Genomic DNA, 17,206 nt, shown 5'->3' on the forward strand with positions numbered 1-17,206 from the left:
TGCTGCTAAAGGTGAACGAGTAGTAACAATTAAAATAGAAAAGGAGCAGCAGTTAATAAAAACAGGTGGTTTCTCTCTCTAAGCAAATGGTGTGACAGGATAGTAAGGATGGCAGGTAGAGTACTAGCCTCCAAAGGGAAATGACATCACCAGTCAAAAGTGTGAATTGTTATCCCTCTTCCCTACACTGCTATTGCCATCTAGAATATTGTTTGCTGGATATCTGCTTTCCTGCAGACATAGACACATTAAACAGAAACCATATATAGAAAAAAGGGTGAAGTTTTTTTTTCTGGCTTAAAGAAAAGAAATTAAGGGTAGGATATGATCAGAACATTTAAGTACCTAGTAGGAATCCACAAAGTCCAAGAAGATGTGTACTTTCAGAAAAGAGATCCATAATAAGAATGGGAGAATAAAGATGGACGATACAAGATGAGAAGACATAAGTATTTTGCATGAAAAATGTAGACAATTAGAACAATCTTCTTGAAGAAATGGCAGTGTCAGAATGATAAAATTCAGTTGTGAAAAGGACAAGATTAAGGCAGGTTTTGGGCTGCGTGGAAAAAAAAAAAAGAAATAGGCTGCTCATTAAGCAGAATTTGCAACTTATCCAGAAGGTGAAGGAATAAGCAGACTGTGAGACATATAGGCCTTAACTTTTATTGAAGTGTGTGTTTCTTTGCTTATTTGTAGTAATTTCTTATACAGTCATAGGGACTTGGCTTGAAAGTTATGACCTTATTTTCTTAGTAATTCATTATAACATTGTTTTAAACAGATGCACTAGTTGTGACTCCTAAAAATAAAATCAGTTTTGTCCTTCACTTTCTTATACCTCAGTGTTATGGAGTGTGAAAGTTCTTTAGCAATAGGACATTTAGATGCTTACAATTTGCTATTTAAAATAATTGGTTAATCCGTGCATTTATATTATTGTGGCTGGCTCGTTATTTTGAATCTGTGAATCACTCAGTTACATGTATTACTAAATGAAACTGCCCAATTTGTTACTGTCCTCTACCTACGTCTTATTACAGTTTCCCTTGATAGCTCAATTTTTGATCCCATCTCCTGTTTTGTTTTAGTTAATTTAGAATGCAGTTACTTTGCTATAATTGTGTTCAATAAATTAATCTGCATGTAATGTTCTGTCCAATGGCAAACACTAACATTATTCCTCCTGTTATTTTTCTAGTACAAAGTCTTGTCTGTTCTTCCAGGATCAGGAATGGGCATTTCAGTATCTGTGCCCTCTTCACTAAAGGTAAGCTGTCTTGCAACTGCTTGATGTTGTTCGTGTTTCACTGTTGCAGTCATCACATTTGTGTTATCTGCCTGCAGGTAAGCCTCAGTCGGCCCAAATACCAGAGACTTAGTATTTCTGCGTCGGTTATCGTCGCTTCAGTACTTTGTCAGGTCATCAGGAGTATAAAAACAGGCATCCGAAGCCATTACATCAGTCTTTCTTGCCGAAGAGCCTGAAGCAAAAGCAGTTCACATGAGTGCCAGTCAGCCACTACCTGAGTTTTCGTTTCCGAATTGAATCATCCTGAAGTCTTCTAAAGCTGAGTACCCCAGTGGGGATCCTTTTTTCTTGCTCTAACTGATGTCAGAAAAAGTTAACAATTGTCTCACCTGTGGAAAGCAAATACCACACCGAGATTTCCATTCTTACTGCATCACCTGTTTAGGCACAGACCATGACATACCTCGCTGTTGGTTTTTTGCCTTGTTCAGTGCCTGAACTATTCGTCGTCGGGCCCTTATTGTCAATACTTTCGCTGTCAATCTCCATATTCCGAAATGGCTTCTGTAAGCCATCTGTCTACCGATCTTCTGAAAAAATGTAAGGATAAAGACAGATACAGACCACACAGGTCCAAAACTGCTGACGACGCTTCCGTTAAGCTAGTCGACAGTTCGCCAGTACTCAATGAGGCGCTTTCGCAGTCCCTGATGCCAGCCTCTATGGATTAGCAGTCCGCTACCAAGACCAGTTCGGAGTCCGGTATGCCGCGAGACTCTTCTTTGACTATGGAACCTGCGGATGTCTCTACCTTGGATGGGTCTGGAGCCACTGTGCAGGCACCGGCTTCTGAGGAAGTTCTTTGCATTACCGATATTCGACACAAACTGCCGACTTCTTTTACGTGTTCAGTTCTGACTAAGACTACTAAGTTTCTAAGACCAAGAGTACGATTTATGCCTAAAAAAACGACGACCCAGACTCAAGCACCTGCTTCCCTGCCACAAAATCAAATGCTTAAAATGGCTGAAGACCTAATTATGCTGATTAGGGGAAGCCAGCCTTCCCCTGCTAAGAGAAAGGGAGACCTGTCCCCAGAAGCTTTAATAGATCAAGAGTCCGATGTCTCTGAGGTCTCTGATTATGAAGACATGCCTTTATCTGCTTTTGAGAATTCAGATGCAGAGGAATCCAATCCCTTGCTTCCTTTCCATAGGATTTTTCTTTTGGTGAAACCCTACATACTTTGAGAGCATTTCCACTGGGAATGCCAAGACTATCCTCAGTCCAAAAAGAGACTCAGAGAATTTTTAGATTTGCCACAACGTAAACCTTTAGCAGTATCTCCTGTTCTGGATGATGCCTTTATGGAATCCAGTCTAACTCCGGATACTTTACCCCATGCCCCAAGGAAAGCAGATAGGTACTACAGGGTCCCTGACTCTCACAAATTCCTTTTCAAAAATCCTACTGCTGACCCAGAGGTAATTTCCCAGAGGCCTAAATGTATTAAAGCAACTACAGCTAAGAATCCAACTCCTTCAGACAGGCATTCCAAAGCTTTAGACAGATGGGCTAAAAAAGTCTACACCTCTGCAACTCTTGTCATTAGGGCATTGAATTGCCAGTTTCAGATGCTGAAATACCAGCAACATATTATGGAACTTATTAAGCAAAAATTACCTACCTTAACAGACTGTGCAGAAAATAAAGAATTACAAGAGCTTATGCATTCTGCAAGCCAAGTCAGCAAGCATTCCTTGCAATATGGCTCTGACGCCCTAGAAGCATCTTGCAGGGCAGCAGTCACTGGTTCTATACTGAGAAGGCACACTTGGCTTAAGGAGCAGACCTTGCCAGATCATGTCAAATCAAAATTACTAGACACTCCTTTGAACAAGGACAATCTGTTTGGCACCAAAGCAGAAGAGGTTCTAAAAAAGATGGAAGAAAAAGCTAAATCTATACAGACAGTCAAAGATTTCTTGCAAGTGCAGTTTCCTAGATATAGTAGGCATTGCCCCTTGAAACATTGGTCCTTTCCAGCCCCCTTAAGGCCATCTCAAACTAGACCCAGGGGAAACAGACCCCCCCACCCCCAGACTACAGTCTCAGGGTATGCAGAGATCTAAACAATGGAGTGCCTCCACTTCAAAAACATGGAGTTCTGAGCCACCCCCTTACGGAAAGAATTCACAATGACTTTTCAATTCCACTCGTCACCTCTGCCCAACTGCTTGTGCCCCTAGGAGGAAAACGTGCCCATCATGCAAAAAACTAGACTTCCATCACCAAAGACCAATGGGTCCTCAACATTGTATCCCAGGGATACAAATTTTACTTCCACTCACTGCCAACCCCAAAAGGGTCCCAGACCTTCCTCCAAACCAGTGGGCAGAGGCACAAAGCCAAGTTCAATCCCTGCTCTCCATAAGGACAATTCAACCTGTTCCTGTAGAACAAATTGGTCAAGGGTTTTATTCAAGACTTTTTGTGGTACCCAGAAAAGAGTGCACTTGGTGCCCAATCGTAGATCTTTCCATTCTAAACACCTTCCTGGTGGTACCAAAATTCAGAATACTCGCCCTTCAACAGCTTCTTCCTATGCTATCCAAAGATGCTTGGTTAGCCACCCTAGACGTAAAAGAAGCCTATCTGCACATCCCTATTGGACTCATGCAGAAAATACTTACGTTTCAAGGCAGGATCTATGCATTATCAGTTCTCCGCACTTCCCTTTGGCTTATCCACTGCTCCCAGAGTCTTCATAAAATGCCTGGCTCCAGCCATTGCCTATTGCAGACAGAGAAAGATTCAAATTTACCTGCACTTGGACGATTGCCTGATTCAGGGAGACAGTCAGGAAAAGCTTTTGCAGCACCTGACATTGGTAAAGAACCTTCAAATCTCCCTGGGGTGCACTAACATTGAAAATAAATCAAAACTAGTCCCCAATCAAAAGATTGTATTCCTGAGAGCAAGCTTAGACACAGCATCCCAGATGGCATTCCTTACTTCAGAAAAACAAGCCTATCTGAAAGGCTACTTCTCTCAAATGGCCACCAGAACCCAGCTATCTGCAAGGAAAATCCTGCAGGCCCTAGGGTTCATGGCCTCTTGCATTCTACTAATTCCATATGCCAGACTGCATATGAGGAAACTTCAGTGGTACGTAAGTCTTTGGTACCAACATTCTCAGGGTCTGGAAACCGTCCTACCTATCATACCTTGTCTAAGGACAGAGTTTCTTTGGTGGGCAGCAGTATGCAACCACAACAAGGGACTTCCCTTTACTCAACCCCACACCCCCCAGACCCTAACCACAGATGCATCAGACTATGCCTGGGGGGGAACATCTGGACGACAAGTGCATTCAGGGCCACTGGAGCCCAAGTCAAATTCATCTGCACATCAACCAAAAAGAGATGCTAGCTGTTCAGCACGCTCTCAAATCCCTACTCTCACCAGGACCCCTTCTGATAAAAACAGAAAATACCACAGTTATGTGGTACATCAACAAGCAGGGGAGAACCCACTGTTACCCACTCTGCAGGCTAGCCATGGCCCTGTGAAACACGGTCTTGGACATGCAGATTCATCTGCAAGCTCAGTTCCTGCCAGGCAAACAAAACTCTCTGGCAGATGACCTAAGCAGAAATCTACTGGACCCATGCAGAAGTGGCAATTAGACCCCAGCACTTTCAGCATCCTTACCGTGAAATGGGGGACCCCAGAGGTGGACCTTTTTGCCCCCCCTACAATCACCAGCTCAGCAAATTCTGCACCAGGGCCTGGGAAGTGCATGCCCTATCCTTCCAGTGGGTAAACCTCTCAATCTATGCATTTCCCCCTCTGCCTCTTCTCACAGAAATATTACTCAAGATAAGACAGGAAAGACCAAGGACAATCCTGATTGCCCCGGACTGGCCATGCCAGCACTGGTACCCACTACTGCGCAGCCTGTCACTAGTGCCCTCCTTATCTTTTATCCTGGGTTACCTAGCAGATTTACTACACAGTGGCCTATCCTTCTCCATTAAGATCCATGCCTCTCCCATCTCGGCTCATTACAACACTGAGCCACCTTTATTCTCTCACCCTGTCATCAAGCAGTTCCTGAGAGGGGCAAACAATATAAGGCCACCAAGGAGAGCACCCACCCCTGCTTGGGACCTTAACTTTGTACTGGAAAAGGTCATGCTACCCACTTTTGAGCCTGCAGCATCAGCAGAGTTAAAATTCCTCTCTTGGAAAACAGCCTTGCTTCTGGCCATCACTTCAGCTAGAAGAGTGTCTGAGCTACAAGATCTTATGGCTGTGGAACCCTTCATTATTTTTCATGCTGACAGGGTCTCCCTCAGGATTAAACCTTCATTTATGCCAAAAGTGGTGTCCAGTGTGGCTCTCAACCAATCTATCCATCTGCCAACCTTCTTCCCTAATCCTCAAAATAGAGGGGAATGGATCTGCACTCCTTGGACGTGCACAGGCAGATCTGATTCTACCTGTATAGGACTAAATCCTTGAGGAAATCTGACCAGTTACTAGATAGCACACTGTATCAATTTCTGCTACAAATACCATGGGAAACCAACCCCTCAGGGGGTCAGAACGCATTCCACCAGGGCTACTTCTACCTCTGCAGCATTCCTCAGGGGAGTCCCTACTAGTGACGTTCTGGAAGCTGCTACCTGGAGTTCTCTACACACCTTCACCAGGCGTTACCACCTACTTATCTTTTCCAAATCCAGGGTGGGTTTTGCAACAGCAGTCCTGCAGGGCATACTAGCCAGCCCCAACTCTTTCTGACTGCCTCCACCCTTTTTTCAGCTTTGGGAATCTACCCAAGTGTGATCACTGCAACAGTGAAACATGAAGAACATAGTACAGTTGTGTACACTTACCATAAATGTAGATGTTCGAGTGTATTCACTGTTGCAGTCCTGGTTTCCCACCCTCCAGCCCCCTTGTCTCTACTCACCCCTTACTAGATTTTTGGTATTTACTTTTTGCTGGTGGTGTTTTCTCACCATAACTTTGCTCCCTATTTGGGAGCTGTTGACATTTGGGGCAAGAAAGACTGATGTAATGCCGTCGGCTGCCTGTTTTTATACTGCTGACGACCTGACGTCAGTACTGAAGCGACAGCAACCGGCGCATAAATACTAAGTCTGTGGTATTCGGGCTAACTGAGGGCTACCTGCAGGCAGATAACCCAAGTGTGATGACTGCAATAGTGAATACACTCGAACATCTACATTTATGGTAAGTGTACACAACTGTACTTTCTTCTTGCATTCTTCTAGGAGAGGTTTTGCACACTGTTTTATTGCATTTTCCTATTATGGAGACCTCTCTCTCTGGGTGAGTTTTTTCAGTCTTTCTTTAGAATAATAAATCACTGCATATTTATTTTTAGTTTTGTTCGTTGACTGTTTTTTTAGAATTGTAGAGCAGTCTTCCTCTCCTCATCTTATAAATAAACATTTAGTTGAAGGTGTGACGAAACTGAAAACACTGTCATCTGTGTTAGCATGTCTGACAGAAGATTTATGTGTAGTCTTAGATTAACATGTATGCCAACATGTCTAATTGTGAAAATTTAAATATGTTTTATAAATATTGAGTGTTTCCCTATTTAAATAGAATGTTTAAAAATCTGTCAATATTTTGATACATTTCTAATTGCGTATGTTTGAGAGGGAGATTCTAAAGTACTGTGGAGAATCAGCTGAAGAGTAGGTGATGTCTTTAGAATGTTCCTGGTTGCTAGGTGATTTTTGAACAGTTGATTGACAGGCAAAAGAACTTTTTCAAACAGCTGACTGTTATCTTTAAAAATAAGACAGTTGAGACTGTTAAGCTGTGCAGTTGTCAAGTACTGAGCAGTTTGTGAAGAGTTGCTGTCAGTCACAGTGCTGTGCAGTGATGCCCGAAGAAAAGAAAACTCACCAAAAACTGTAAGTCTGCCTTTGCCTTGCTGTTATACTTTAGATTAGATCAGGGACAGTATTCTTTAGTTAGACTAGGAAAGTTTAGTTATTCAGATAGAGTTTTTCTGAATGATATATTTCTGTCATACAGTTTAATTTTACATTTCTGGTGACTGAATTTTGGTGTTTATGAAAAGTTGATTTACATTCTTGTAATAATTTTACCTATTATTAAATGTTTTTCATTACTTTACATTGTGGCTGGAAATCAGCGTTTTTCTTTAGCGATTTGATTCTTTATACCTGTTTTGATACTCCCCAGGTCCCCTTGAAGGCCTGGCTGCTCTGGTCATAGCTATCATTTATTTTGATATTTAATGTTTGTAATTGGGAACCCTTTAGAAGGGCATGAAGACACTCTGATTGGTGGTACCATTATTGTATTATTTTGGGGAAGGGACACAGCTGGAAATCTGTGTTAGGCTTTCCCAGAAGTGTTTGGATGTGTGAGATTTACATTTACATTGAATGTGAGTGTATCGGAGGTCTTAAACTGGGACACATTGCTCTGAAGTGTGTAATAAAGAGTTACATTAGAGGTAGAAGTATACAGTCCAGTCCCAGATTTAGTGTGTTCCTGTTGTGCTCTGAGGGGAAAATTGTGAAATATTACTCCTGTTTAAGTGACAGTCTCACATTGGAGTCGATAGTGAGGACTGAAGCTCCTTAGTTACTGACCCAGGATAGTAAGGGATGTCACATTTAACTGGTGACAGTCTGGTGGAGTATTGGCCAGACATAACATTTAATTGGTGGCAGTCTGGTGAGATATAGCTGGACATCACAGGAGATGTCAGATTCCATCTACATTTCAGATTTTAAATGTGTTTTATTTATAAGCTAACCTAAACATAACACTTCTGAGTATGTTTCTTGTCCAAATGGAGCAGAGTCTGGAACTACAGAGTAAAAAGAAAAGACTGAGAAGGCCAAGTAAAGGTGGAGAAAGAGCCATTGCAAGCAATCATCTGTTTGTGTAGCTGTACTGTAATCTCTCTGTGCTCTTGTCTGGATGTTAAATCTTGGAATAGTAAGACATTAGTAAATATAATAGTATATTTGATGTCCTCTTCATTCTTCCTCACAATTGGGTCTCTGATCTGACCCTCTGATCTGGCTCGGCCACATTTCTCAGACTTTGATCCAACTCTTGAATTCCTCCTTTTACCCATAATGCACTACACCAACCCCAGAACCTCAAATCTCATTTGCCACTTCAGTGATCAGATACGGATCTGTGCTGTCGAGCAGTGTTTGGACAGATAAGTGCAAAAGTCTTTTCTCAACACCTTCTGCAATTGATATTTCTTGCCTTCTCGCTTATCTTTCACTTCCTGTTTTTACCTTCTTGAACTTTTTAGTTGTAGTATAGTTTTTTTCTATCTTGTGAAATTTTTTGTAGTGGAAGTTTAGTTTTTAGTGCTAAACCGTGTGTGTGTGTGGTGGGTTTTAGGGGCCAGTTCAGTCTCTGACAGGAGTTATGTCTGACAAACCCTCTCCATGGTCCACGTGATGCACTTTTTGTAGGCACAAGATGCTGACAAGGAGTTTATCTACTGTTCAGATGCTGATCACCTTAAAATTTCATGTGAGGTTTTTGGGTCATGTAACCCGCATGCGCACACCAAACTTATATTAAGGGTTCTACTTCCTTCTGCTTCCGAGGCTTAGATCCCCCTCCATTCTTTCATTGTCTTCTTCCAAGGAAGCTAAGAAGAGGTCTCTCTCTGCTTCCCCAAGAGACCCTCGTGGCTGAAAATGAACTCAAAGAAAATATTGCATCCAGCCTCCACGGATCCAAAGAAAACTGCCACCTTATCAGATCCACAGGCCTCCTTGGATCTACCGGAGGTAGTTACACTGTCAACTCCTCCTCCTTCAGCTCTGGTGTTGGATCCTAGGGTTCTTGATCCAAGATCTCAGAGCAAATCTCCAAGCCAGTTAGGAAAGTTCTCTTCACCTAAGGTGAAGCACTGCAGACCTCCCTCGTCAACTTCTTCCAGAGAACAGTCATCTCACATCCTGCAGCCTACCCTCATACCACCTTTGGGTTGTAGTCTTGAGTCTACTCATTCTGTCCTGAGCCAACTTGCCCTGAACATTCTCCAGGATCTTTCTCCCCAAGAAGGATCCCCTTCTTTTGATACCCCCCCCCCAAGTACCTCATGGAGGAAGTCCCCCAGAAGAAGACATGCAAAAGGAGGCACATTGGCTTCCCGATGGAGTCATTAACCAAAGACACTGAATTTGATGAGGGAGAAGGATCACCCTTGATCCCCACCTGATGATGTCTCTTTTGGAGGCATTCTAGAGATCCTGAAACAGAAAGGTAGGTGGTCTGTCCAACCTCCATCTTCTAAGGAGTCAATATTCTCGGAACCCTTTGGGGTGAGCCCATCTGCATCCTGCGCTCCTGAAGTGCTGCCCAACTGCCCGTCTCTGGAAGCAGTTGGGGGTCGACTTTCCTTGCACCCAGAAGCCTGGACACACTTGACAAAACAGTTCATGGGTGCTAAACATAATATCCAGAGGCTATTACTTTTCCTACCCCCCCCCACCAAATGCAGCAAGAAGTTTCCTGATCTGCCACCCAGTCAGAGGGAGCAAGGCAGCTCAAGAAATTCAAAAACTGCTGTAAAAAAGAGTCATCCAAGAAGTCCTGACTGAACAGAGAAGATTCTGTACTTAATCCTGCTTCTTTTTGGTGCCGAAAAAGACTGGGAACCCAAGACCCATTCTGGATCTAAGCAATTTGAATCTTTATGTAAAGAAGTCGAGGTTCCGAAAGGTTTTGGTTCAGTCCATTCTACCCCTATTAAGCAAGTACGATTGGATCTGCTCAGTGGATCTCAAGGATGTGTACTATTGTATCAAAATAGACAGGTGCTCCAGGAGATACCTGTGCTTCCCCCTGGGAGCCTATCACATTCAGTTCAGAGCACTGCCCTTTGGGCTCACCACAGCTCACCACAGCCCCCCTGGGTGTTCACCAAATGCATGGCAGTTGTAGCAGCTCACATGCGACTCAAAGAATCCCATGTGTTTCCATGCTTAGATGATTGGCTCCTCACCAACCCATGAGGCATCAGCTTCTCCAAGCCAGAGATTATCTAATTGGAATTTCACACTCCCTGGGTATCACCATAAATTGTCCACCCCAGCTGATTAATGCTATCAAAAGGAAGGTGTACAGAAGAGAGAGTCAGGATTTTATGTTCCACTATTGAAATTGGGAAATAGAAATTCTGATTTGAATCTTGCGTACTAGCAGCCATCTGGAATTCAAATTCAGTCAAACTCTGAGAATGTGCTAAATAATTCATGTGATACTGAAGGGCATATCAGTCCTAAGGATGGGTATAATTTTATCACCACTTATAGATCTGACAGCTGAAGTGTCTGCAATATCATTAATAAAAACTGGGCATTCATTTCCAGTGGCAGAGATGTTATGTGATTAACTGGGTGCCAGACCAAAAACTATAAACGGGGCACAAGTTTTAAAAATATATTTGATAACATGTTTAGTAGTCTTCAATCCATATCTGGAAAAATGACAAAGTGTGGGTCATGTACTCAATGCCAATATATATTTTGTGGGGATGTATTTACTATTGGTAATAAGAAAATTTTCATTGCAGGCCGTTTTGATTGTCAAACTTAAGGATTGATTTATGCCACCATTTTTACCCAGTGCTCAGCCTTTTATATTGGCAAAACTGAACGGAAAATCAGACAATGTATATATAAACATCAGTAAGATATTAAAAAGGCTAAGGCTACCAATGCCCTGTTTAAACACATCTCCAATAACACTGATCATACATTTTTGTTTGTCCTTTTGGAGAAGGTGGAAATCGAGCCAAGGAGCGCACCCCATGGTCCATAATATTGGAGCATCGGGAGTTATGGTGGCAAATCTTTCTCAGTGCCACGGTACCACCTGACCTTAATGACATAATTTCTATAATGAGTCTTCTCAGGATGAAAGCATATTACAGATAGTCTTTAACAATTTTTAATGCCTATGGACACTTATTGTATTTTGGGCGATGACTGTTATGTTAAATAGTTTCATTTTATTGTATTATTTTATAATCGCAGAATATTGCATGCAGTAATCATTGGTTTTCATATTTCATTTATACATATTATAGCATGTTTTAGTCTGTTGCCCTAAATTAATATTAAGCCTGTAACATTTTTGACTCTGTGATATATGTATTATACTGAGTAGTCAGGATACAATGTTTCTTTAAGATTTTTGGCTCCAAGTTTAAAGCGTGGTCACATGACTGTGAGTATAATTAATAGATCATATGACCATTTTTTCATCTGAAGAAGTGTCAAATAATTTTTCTAATTAGAGACTGAAGTGCTCATCTTGTTTTAATTAGTGTACGAGTCTGTGTTCTTGGTTTTATAGCTTTATGTTTTTATCACAGTTTTTAAAGTTTTTTGGGGTTTTCCATTTGAGCTTTGGATTTGGCTCTGTTCATTTATAATTTTGGTTTCTTGACTTTTTTGAAGCTACCCACCTTTCGAATGTTATCCCTTCAGACTTTGTTCCCTCTTTTGCTTCTTCAGGCTTATCATGGTGTCTCTGGATCGCATGGATGCTTATCTCCGTATTCCAGTCCATCCCATTTTCAGGTGTTTTTTGCATTTCTCTGTTGTTTCCTGGCATTTTCAGTTCTCTGCTTTTCTCTTTGGACTTTCTACTGCCCCAAGGGTATTCACCAAATGCCTCTCTCCTGTGATTGCTTTTTGCAGGCTTAAGGGGATCCAAGTATTTCCTTACTTGGATGACCTGGATTCAGGCATCTTCTCCAAAGATCCTGTTGCAAAGTCTTCATTTTGCCATCTCCCTTCATCAGAGCCTGGGGTTTACAATAATCTTAAAAAAGTCTTCTCTGGCTCCTTCTCAGGACCTTGTTTTTCCTGGGTTGCAGCATTCAGACTGGCATCTCTGCCTCCTCCCAAGGCATTGACCCACTTTTCATTCTTTCAAACTCTTCTTTCTCTGGCTTCCATTACAGCCAGGAAGTTTCTGAGAGCTCTGGGTTTCCTGGCACCCACCATACCTATGCTCCCTCTGGCCAAGCTTCACATGAACAAGTTTCAGTGGTTCCTGAAGTCAGTTTGGCTTCACCATGCTCATCCCCTAGAATTTGGCATTCCTCATCTACCTTATCTCAAGAAGGAACTCCACTGGTTGATCCAGCAGTTGTCCCTAAATCCAGGGATCCCTTTTCATCCCCCTCTTCCCTCTCAGGAGCTGTTCACATACGCTTCAGACATGGGATGGAGAGCAGCTTTTGGCTCCCTAAATATGCAGGTGGTCTGGTTTCCTCATCGACAGAAGGAGCACATCCGTGTCAAAGAGATGAGAGCACTTCTGCTGGTTCTTCAGGCTTTTCATCTTCTCTTCTCCCCGGGACCCCTCAAGATGTTTACAGGCAATACCACAGTGATGTGGTATGTAAACAAACAAGGGGAACAACGTCTCATCTTCTTTGCCAGTTGGCACTCCTAGTATGGAATCTTGCTGTCCAGTATCAAGTGACTCATTAGGCAGCTTACAATCCCTCAGGTCAAAACATTGTGGCAGACACTCTGAGCAGGTCCTTAACTCAATCCCATGAATGGATGCTTCACAGAGATGCATTTCTGGACATTGTCCACCAGTGGGGTACTCCTCAAATATATCTATTTACCTCCCCTCTGAACAGATTACTTCCTCTGTTTTGTGCCAGAGTCCCAGGTCCCCTGGTGTGGAAGGTGGATACCTTTCCTTTTTCTTGGAAAGGGATGTTTCTTTCTGCTTTCCCTCCCTTCCCCTCATTCCAAAAGTCCTGTTCAGAATTCTACAGGATGCTCCCAAAGTCTTGTCAGTGAGTCCCTTTTGGCTGAGACAGTATTGTTTCCCTCTTCTGCATTTAGCCAAGGGCAGTCATCACAAGTTACCTCACAGGGTGGACCTACTCACACAAGACAAGAGATCTCTCATCCATCCTCACTTGTCACTCTTCAACTGACTGTGTAGGTAATAGGATTTTGATTCCACATAGACACCTGTTTTCTGAGGATGTGCTTAGGGTCCTACAGGAGGCCAGGAAACCCAAGACTAGGAAATCCTGCTTATCCAAATGGAAGAGGTTTTCTGTTTGGTGTCTTTCTCATAAACTAGGTCCACTTTCTGTTGATGTTCCTTTGGTTCTCTCTTACTTGTTTGAATTGCATAAGGCTAGGTTGGCTTATTCTTCTGTTAAGGCCCACTTATCAGCTATCTCTGCTCGTCTGCCTTTATCTCCTCCTTTAGCTTCTAGATTTGAAGTTAAACAAATCCTTAAAGGTGTCCTTCATATTAGGCCTCCCAAGAAGCCTGTTCCTCCTCTCTGGGATCTTAATTTTGTTCTGGAAAATTTGACTCAGGCTCCTTTTGAGCCTGCTGCTTCTACTTCCTTGCAACATTGCTCTTGGAAGACTGTTCTTTTGTTGGCCCTTACTTCTGCCAGATGGGTGTATGAGCTTCAAGCCCTTATGGCTTGTCCTCCCTTTTTTGGTGTTTCATAAGGACAGGGTCCTTGCATTCTAATCATTCTTTTATGCCCAAGGTTGGTAATGAGTTGTTCCTTAGTCTATTCATTTGCCTACTTTTCCCCCCCTCCGCAATCTGACAGTGAGAGGGTGCTGCAAACATTGGATGTGCATAGACAGCTCAGGTATTATTTGGATAAAACTAAAACTATTAGAAAATCTGATCAGCTATTTGTTTCTTTTCATTCTAGGTCCCTAGGATTAGCTGTATCGAAACAGTTTCTTCCTGGATTCTCCAAAGCTATTTCCTTTTGTTGTTCTTTTCATGGTAGGAGCTTTCCTTATCCTGTTAAAGCTCTCATTCTTCTAGAGCTGTGGTGTCTTCTGGTGTTTTTTTTCAAAGGTTGGGATAGTAACTCTCTTCTTGAGGCAGCTACTTGGACTTCTGTGCATACATTTACCAAGCACTACAAGTTGAATGGAATCTCCAGAGCTGGTGCTGGTTTTGCTAGGGCCATCCTTCAGGGCTTCCTAGAGGGATCTACTGGTCCTTCCTCCTCTCAAGTTTCTTCCTGAGCTTTGGCAGTCTCCCTAATGTAATTAATACTGCAACAGTGATGTGGAAGGACATAGTGCAGTTGTGTAAAATCTTACCATAACAGTAGATGTCCTTTCTCTTCACTGTTGCTGTATTCACTGTCTCCCTCTTCCCTCTGGCCCAATTCTCTTTTGGATGTACTGGTTACCTCTTGGTTTTCCTTTGACTCTCATTCCTAATGGGGCTTTCAGATGTTCTTCATGTTTCACTATTGCAGTCATCACATTTTGGTTATCTGCTTGCGGTAGCACTCAGTCGGCCTGATTATCAAAGTCTTGGGTCCTGCGTCGGTTGCTGTCTCATCATCCATGACGTCAGGTAGTCATGGGTATAAAGCATGCAGCCAATGCCATTACATCAGTCTTTCTTGTGCGGTACCCGAAGCAGAAGCAGTTCGCAAGTGCCAGTCGGCCGACTCCTGAAATTTTTATTTTCGAGTTTCAGATCCGAAGTCTTCAACTAAGCTAAGTACTCCATTGGGGATCCTTTTTCTTGCTCTAAACTGATGTCATTAAAAGTTAATTGTATTTCTTGTGGAAAGCAAATACCTCATAAAGATTTTCATTCGTACTACATTCCTTGCTTAGGCCCAGACCACGATGTACCTCGCTGTCGGTTTTGTGCCTTATTCAAACCTCGTACTATTCATCGTCTGTTCATTTACGCATCTAAATATTTTGGTACTCTGTTCAATTATCCAAAAATGGCTTCGGTAAGCCACCCGACTACCGGCATTCCAAAAAAATGCAAAGATAAAGACAGACCGCTTAGATCCAAAGCTGCTGACAATGCTTCTCCTAAGCTAGTCACCAGTTCGCCAGTACTCAGTGAGGCGCTTTCGCAGCCCCTGATACCCGCTACTTCAGATTCGCATGCCTCTACTGAGACCCAGTCGGAGTCCGGTATGCCACGAGATGCTTCTTCAACTGTGGAACCTGTGGATGTCTCTACTTTGGATGAGTCCGGAGCCGCTTTGTAGGCACCAGCTTCTGAGGGTGTATTCAGGCCTACTGACTTGGATATTAAACCGATGCCATCTTCTTCTTCAAGGCCTAAAACTCAATCCGTGCCTAGAAAACCGACACCCAGACTGCATGGTCAGGCCCCTATGCCTAAAAAACAAATTATAAGAATGGCTGAAGACCTTATTACTCTAATCAGGGGAAGCCATCCTTCCCCCTCTAAGAGACCTAGGACTGATTTTCCTTCTGATTCTTCTGATCAGGATTCTGAAATTTCTGTTTTCTCTTATGACCAGGATTTGCCCTTATCTACCTATGAGGATTCTGATGCAGAGGACTCCATTCCCTCTGTTTTTCCTCCAGAGGATTTCTCTTTTGGTGAAACCTTGCATACTGTTAGGGATAGCATTTTCGCTGGGAAAGCCAGGATTACTCTGACTCCAAAAAGAGGCTTAGGGAATTCCTACTCCTGCCTCAACATAGGCCTTTAGCTATCCCTCCTGTACCTTCTTGGAATCAGGCTTGGCCCCTGACTCTTTACCTCCTGTTCCCAGAAAACCTGATAGGTATTACAGGGTACCTGACTCTCACAAGTTCCTCTTTAAAAATCCTACTGTGGATCCTGAGACCATTTCACAGGGACCCAAAGGCATTAAGGCTACTACTGCCCAAAATCCTACCCCCTCTGATAGAGATTCCAGGGCGCTGGATAGATGTGGTAAGAATGTATACACTTCTGCAACCTTGGCCATTAGGGCCTTAAACTGCTAGTTTCATATGTTAAAGTATCAGCAGCATATTATTGGATTGCTTAAACAGAAAATGATGTTGATTCCTGACTGTGCTGAAAATAAAGATTTACAGGATTTAATGCAGTCTACTGAACAATTTGGAAAACATATTTTGCAATGTGGTTTTGATTCATTCGAGGCATCTTGCAGGGCTGCTGTCACCGGGTCGGTACTTAGAAGGCACAATTGGCTTAAGGAGCAATCTTTGCCACATCACGTTAAAGCTAAATTACTGGATGCTCCCTTAAACCAAGACCGCCTGTATGACAGCAAAGTAGAAGTACTTAAAAAGATGGAGGAAAAAGCTAAATCTATGCAAACTGTTAAAGATTTCCTGCAAGTGCAACCTCCCAGATTTAGTAGGCATTGGCCCTCTAAGAATTGGACCTTTCCTGCCTCTTCCAAGCCTTCTCAGTCCAAACCCAGAACCAGCAGAGCACCCAGGCTTCAGTCCCAAGGTAGTCACAGGCCTAAGAAGTGTGGGGGGGGGGGGCTCCCACTTCCAAAGCAGGGAGTAGTAAGACTCCCCGTATGGTAAACTGTCTCAGTGACTTAACTTTAAACCTTCTAAGCCCTGCTCAACTGACTGTTCCTTTAGGGGGAAAGATTGCCCTGCATGCAAAAAATTGGGAACTCATTACCCAGGACAAATGGGGTTTTAAATATAGTTTCCCAAGGATACAGATTCCACTTCCACTCCTTACCAACCCCAAATCAGTGGGCAGAGGCTCAAAAGCAAGTTCTCTCGCTTTTAAGCATTAGGGCTGTTCAACCTGTCCCAGAAAACGAATGGTGGCAAGGTTTCTACTCAAGACTTTTCCTGGTACCCAGAAAAGACTATTCCTGCCATCCTATCCTGGACCTGTCATATCCTAAACACATTTTTGGTAATCCCAAAATTCAAGATGCTAAGTCTTCATCAGCTGCTTCCCATGCTAGGCAAAGATGCCTGGTTGGCAACACTGGATTTAAAGGAAGCCTACCTGCACATCCTAATAAGGGAATCTTGCAGAAGATACCTACGCTTCAGAGCAAGCTACATGCACTATCAGTTCTCTGCACTGCCCTTT

General features: G+C 42.9%; 1 protein-coding gene across 3 annotated transcripts in view; it reads left to right on the forward strand.

Moving 5' to 3' along the window:
- GRAMD4 (GRAM domain containing 4) overlaps positions 1-17,206 on the forward strand; it is a 2,037,033-nt gene that overhangs the window by 1,997,700 nt on the left and 22,127 nt on the right. For all 3 annotated transcript variants that reach the window (XM_044088380.1, XM_044088381.1, XM_044088383.1), the window contains one exon: positions 1,202-1,270. In XM_044088380.1, coding sequence (XP_043944315.1) covers positions 1,202-1,270 — 69 coding nt within the window. The remainder of the gene's footprint in view (positions 1-1,201; positions 1,271-17,206) is intronic.

Source organism: Protopterus annectens, chromosome 11.part0 (assembly GCF_019279795.1).
Source record: "Protopterus annectens isolate FY-2018-M chromosome 11.part0, PAN1.0, whole genome shotgun sequence".
Classification (NCBI taxonomy): Eukaryota; Metazoa; Chordata; order Ceratodontiformes; family Protopteridae; genus Protopterus; species Protopterus annectens.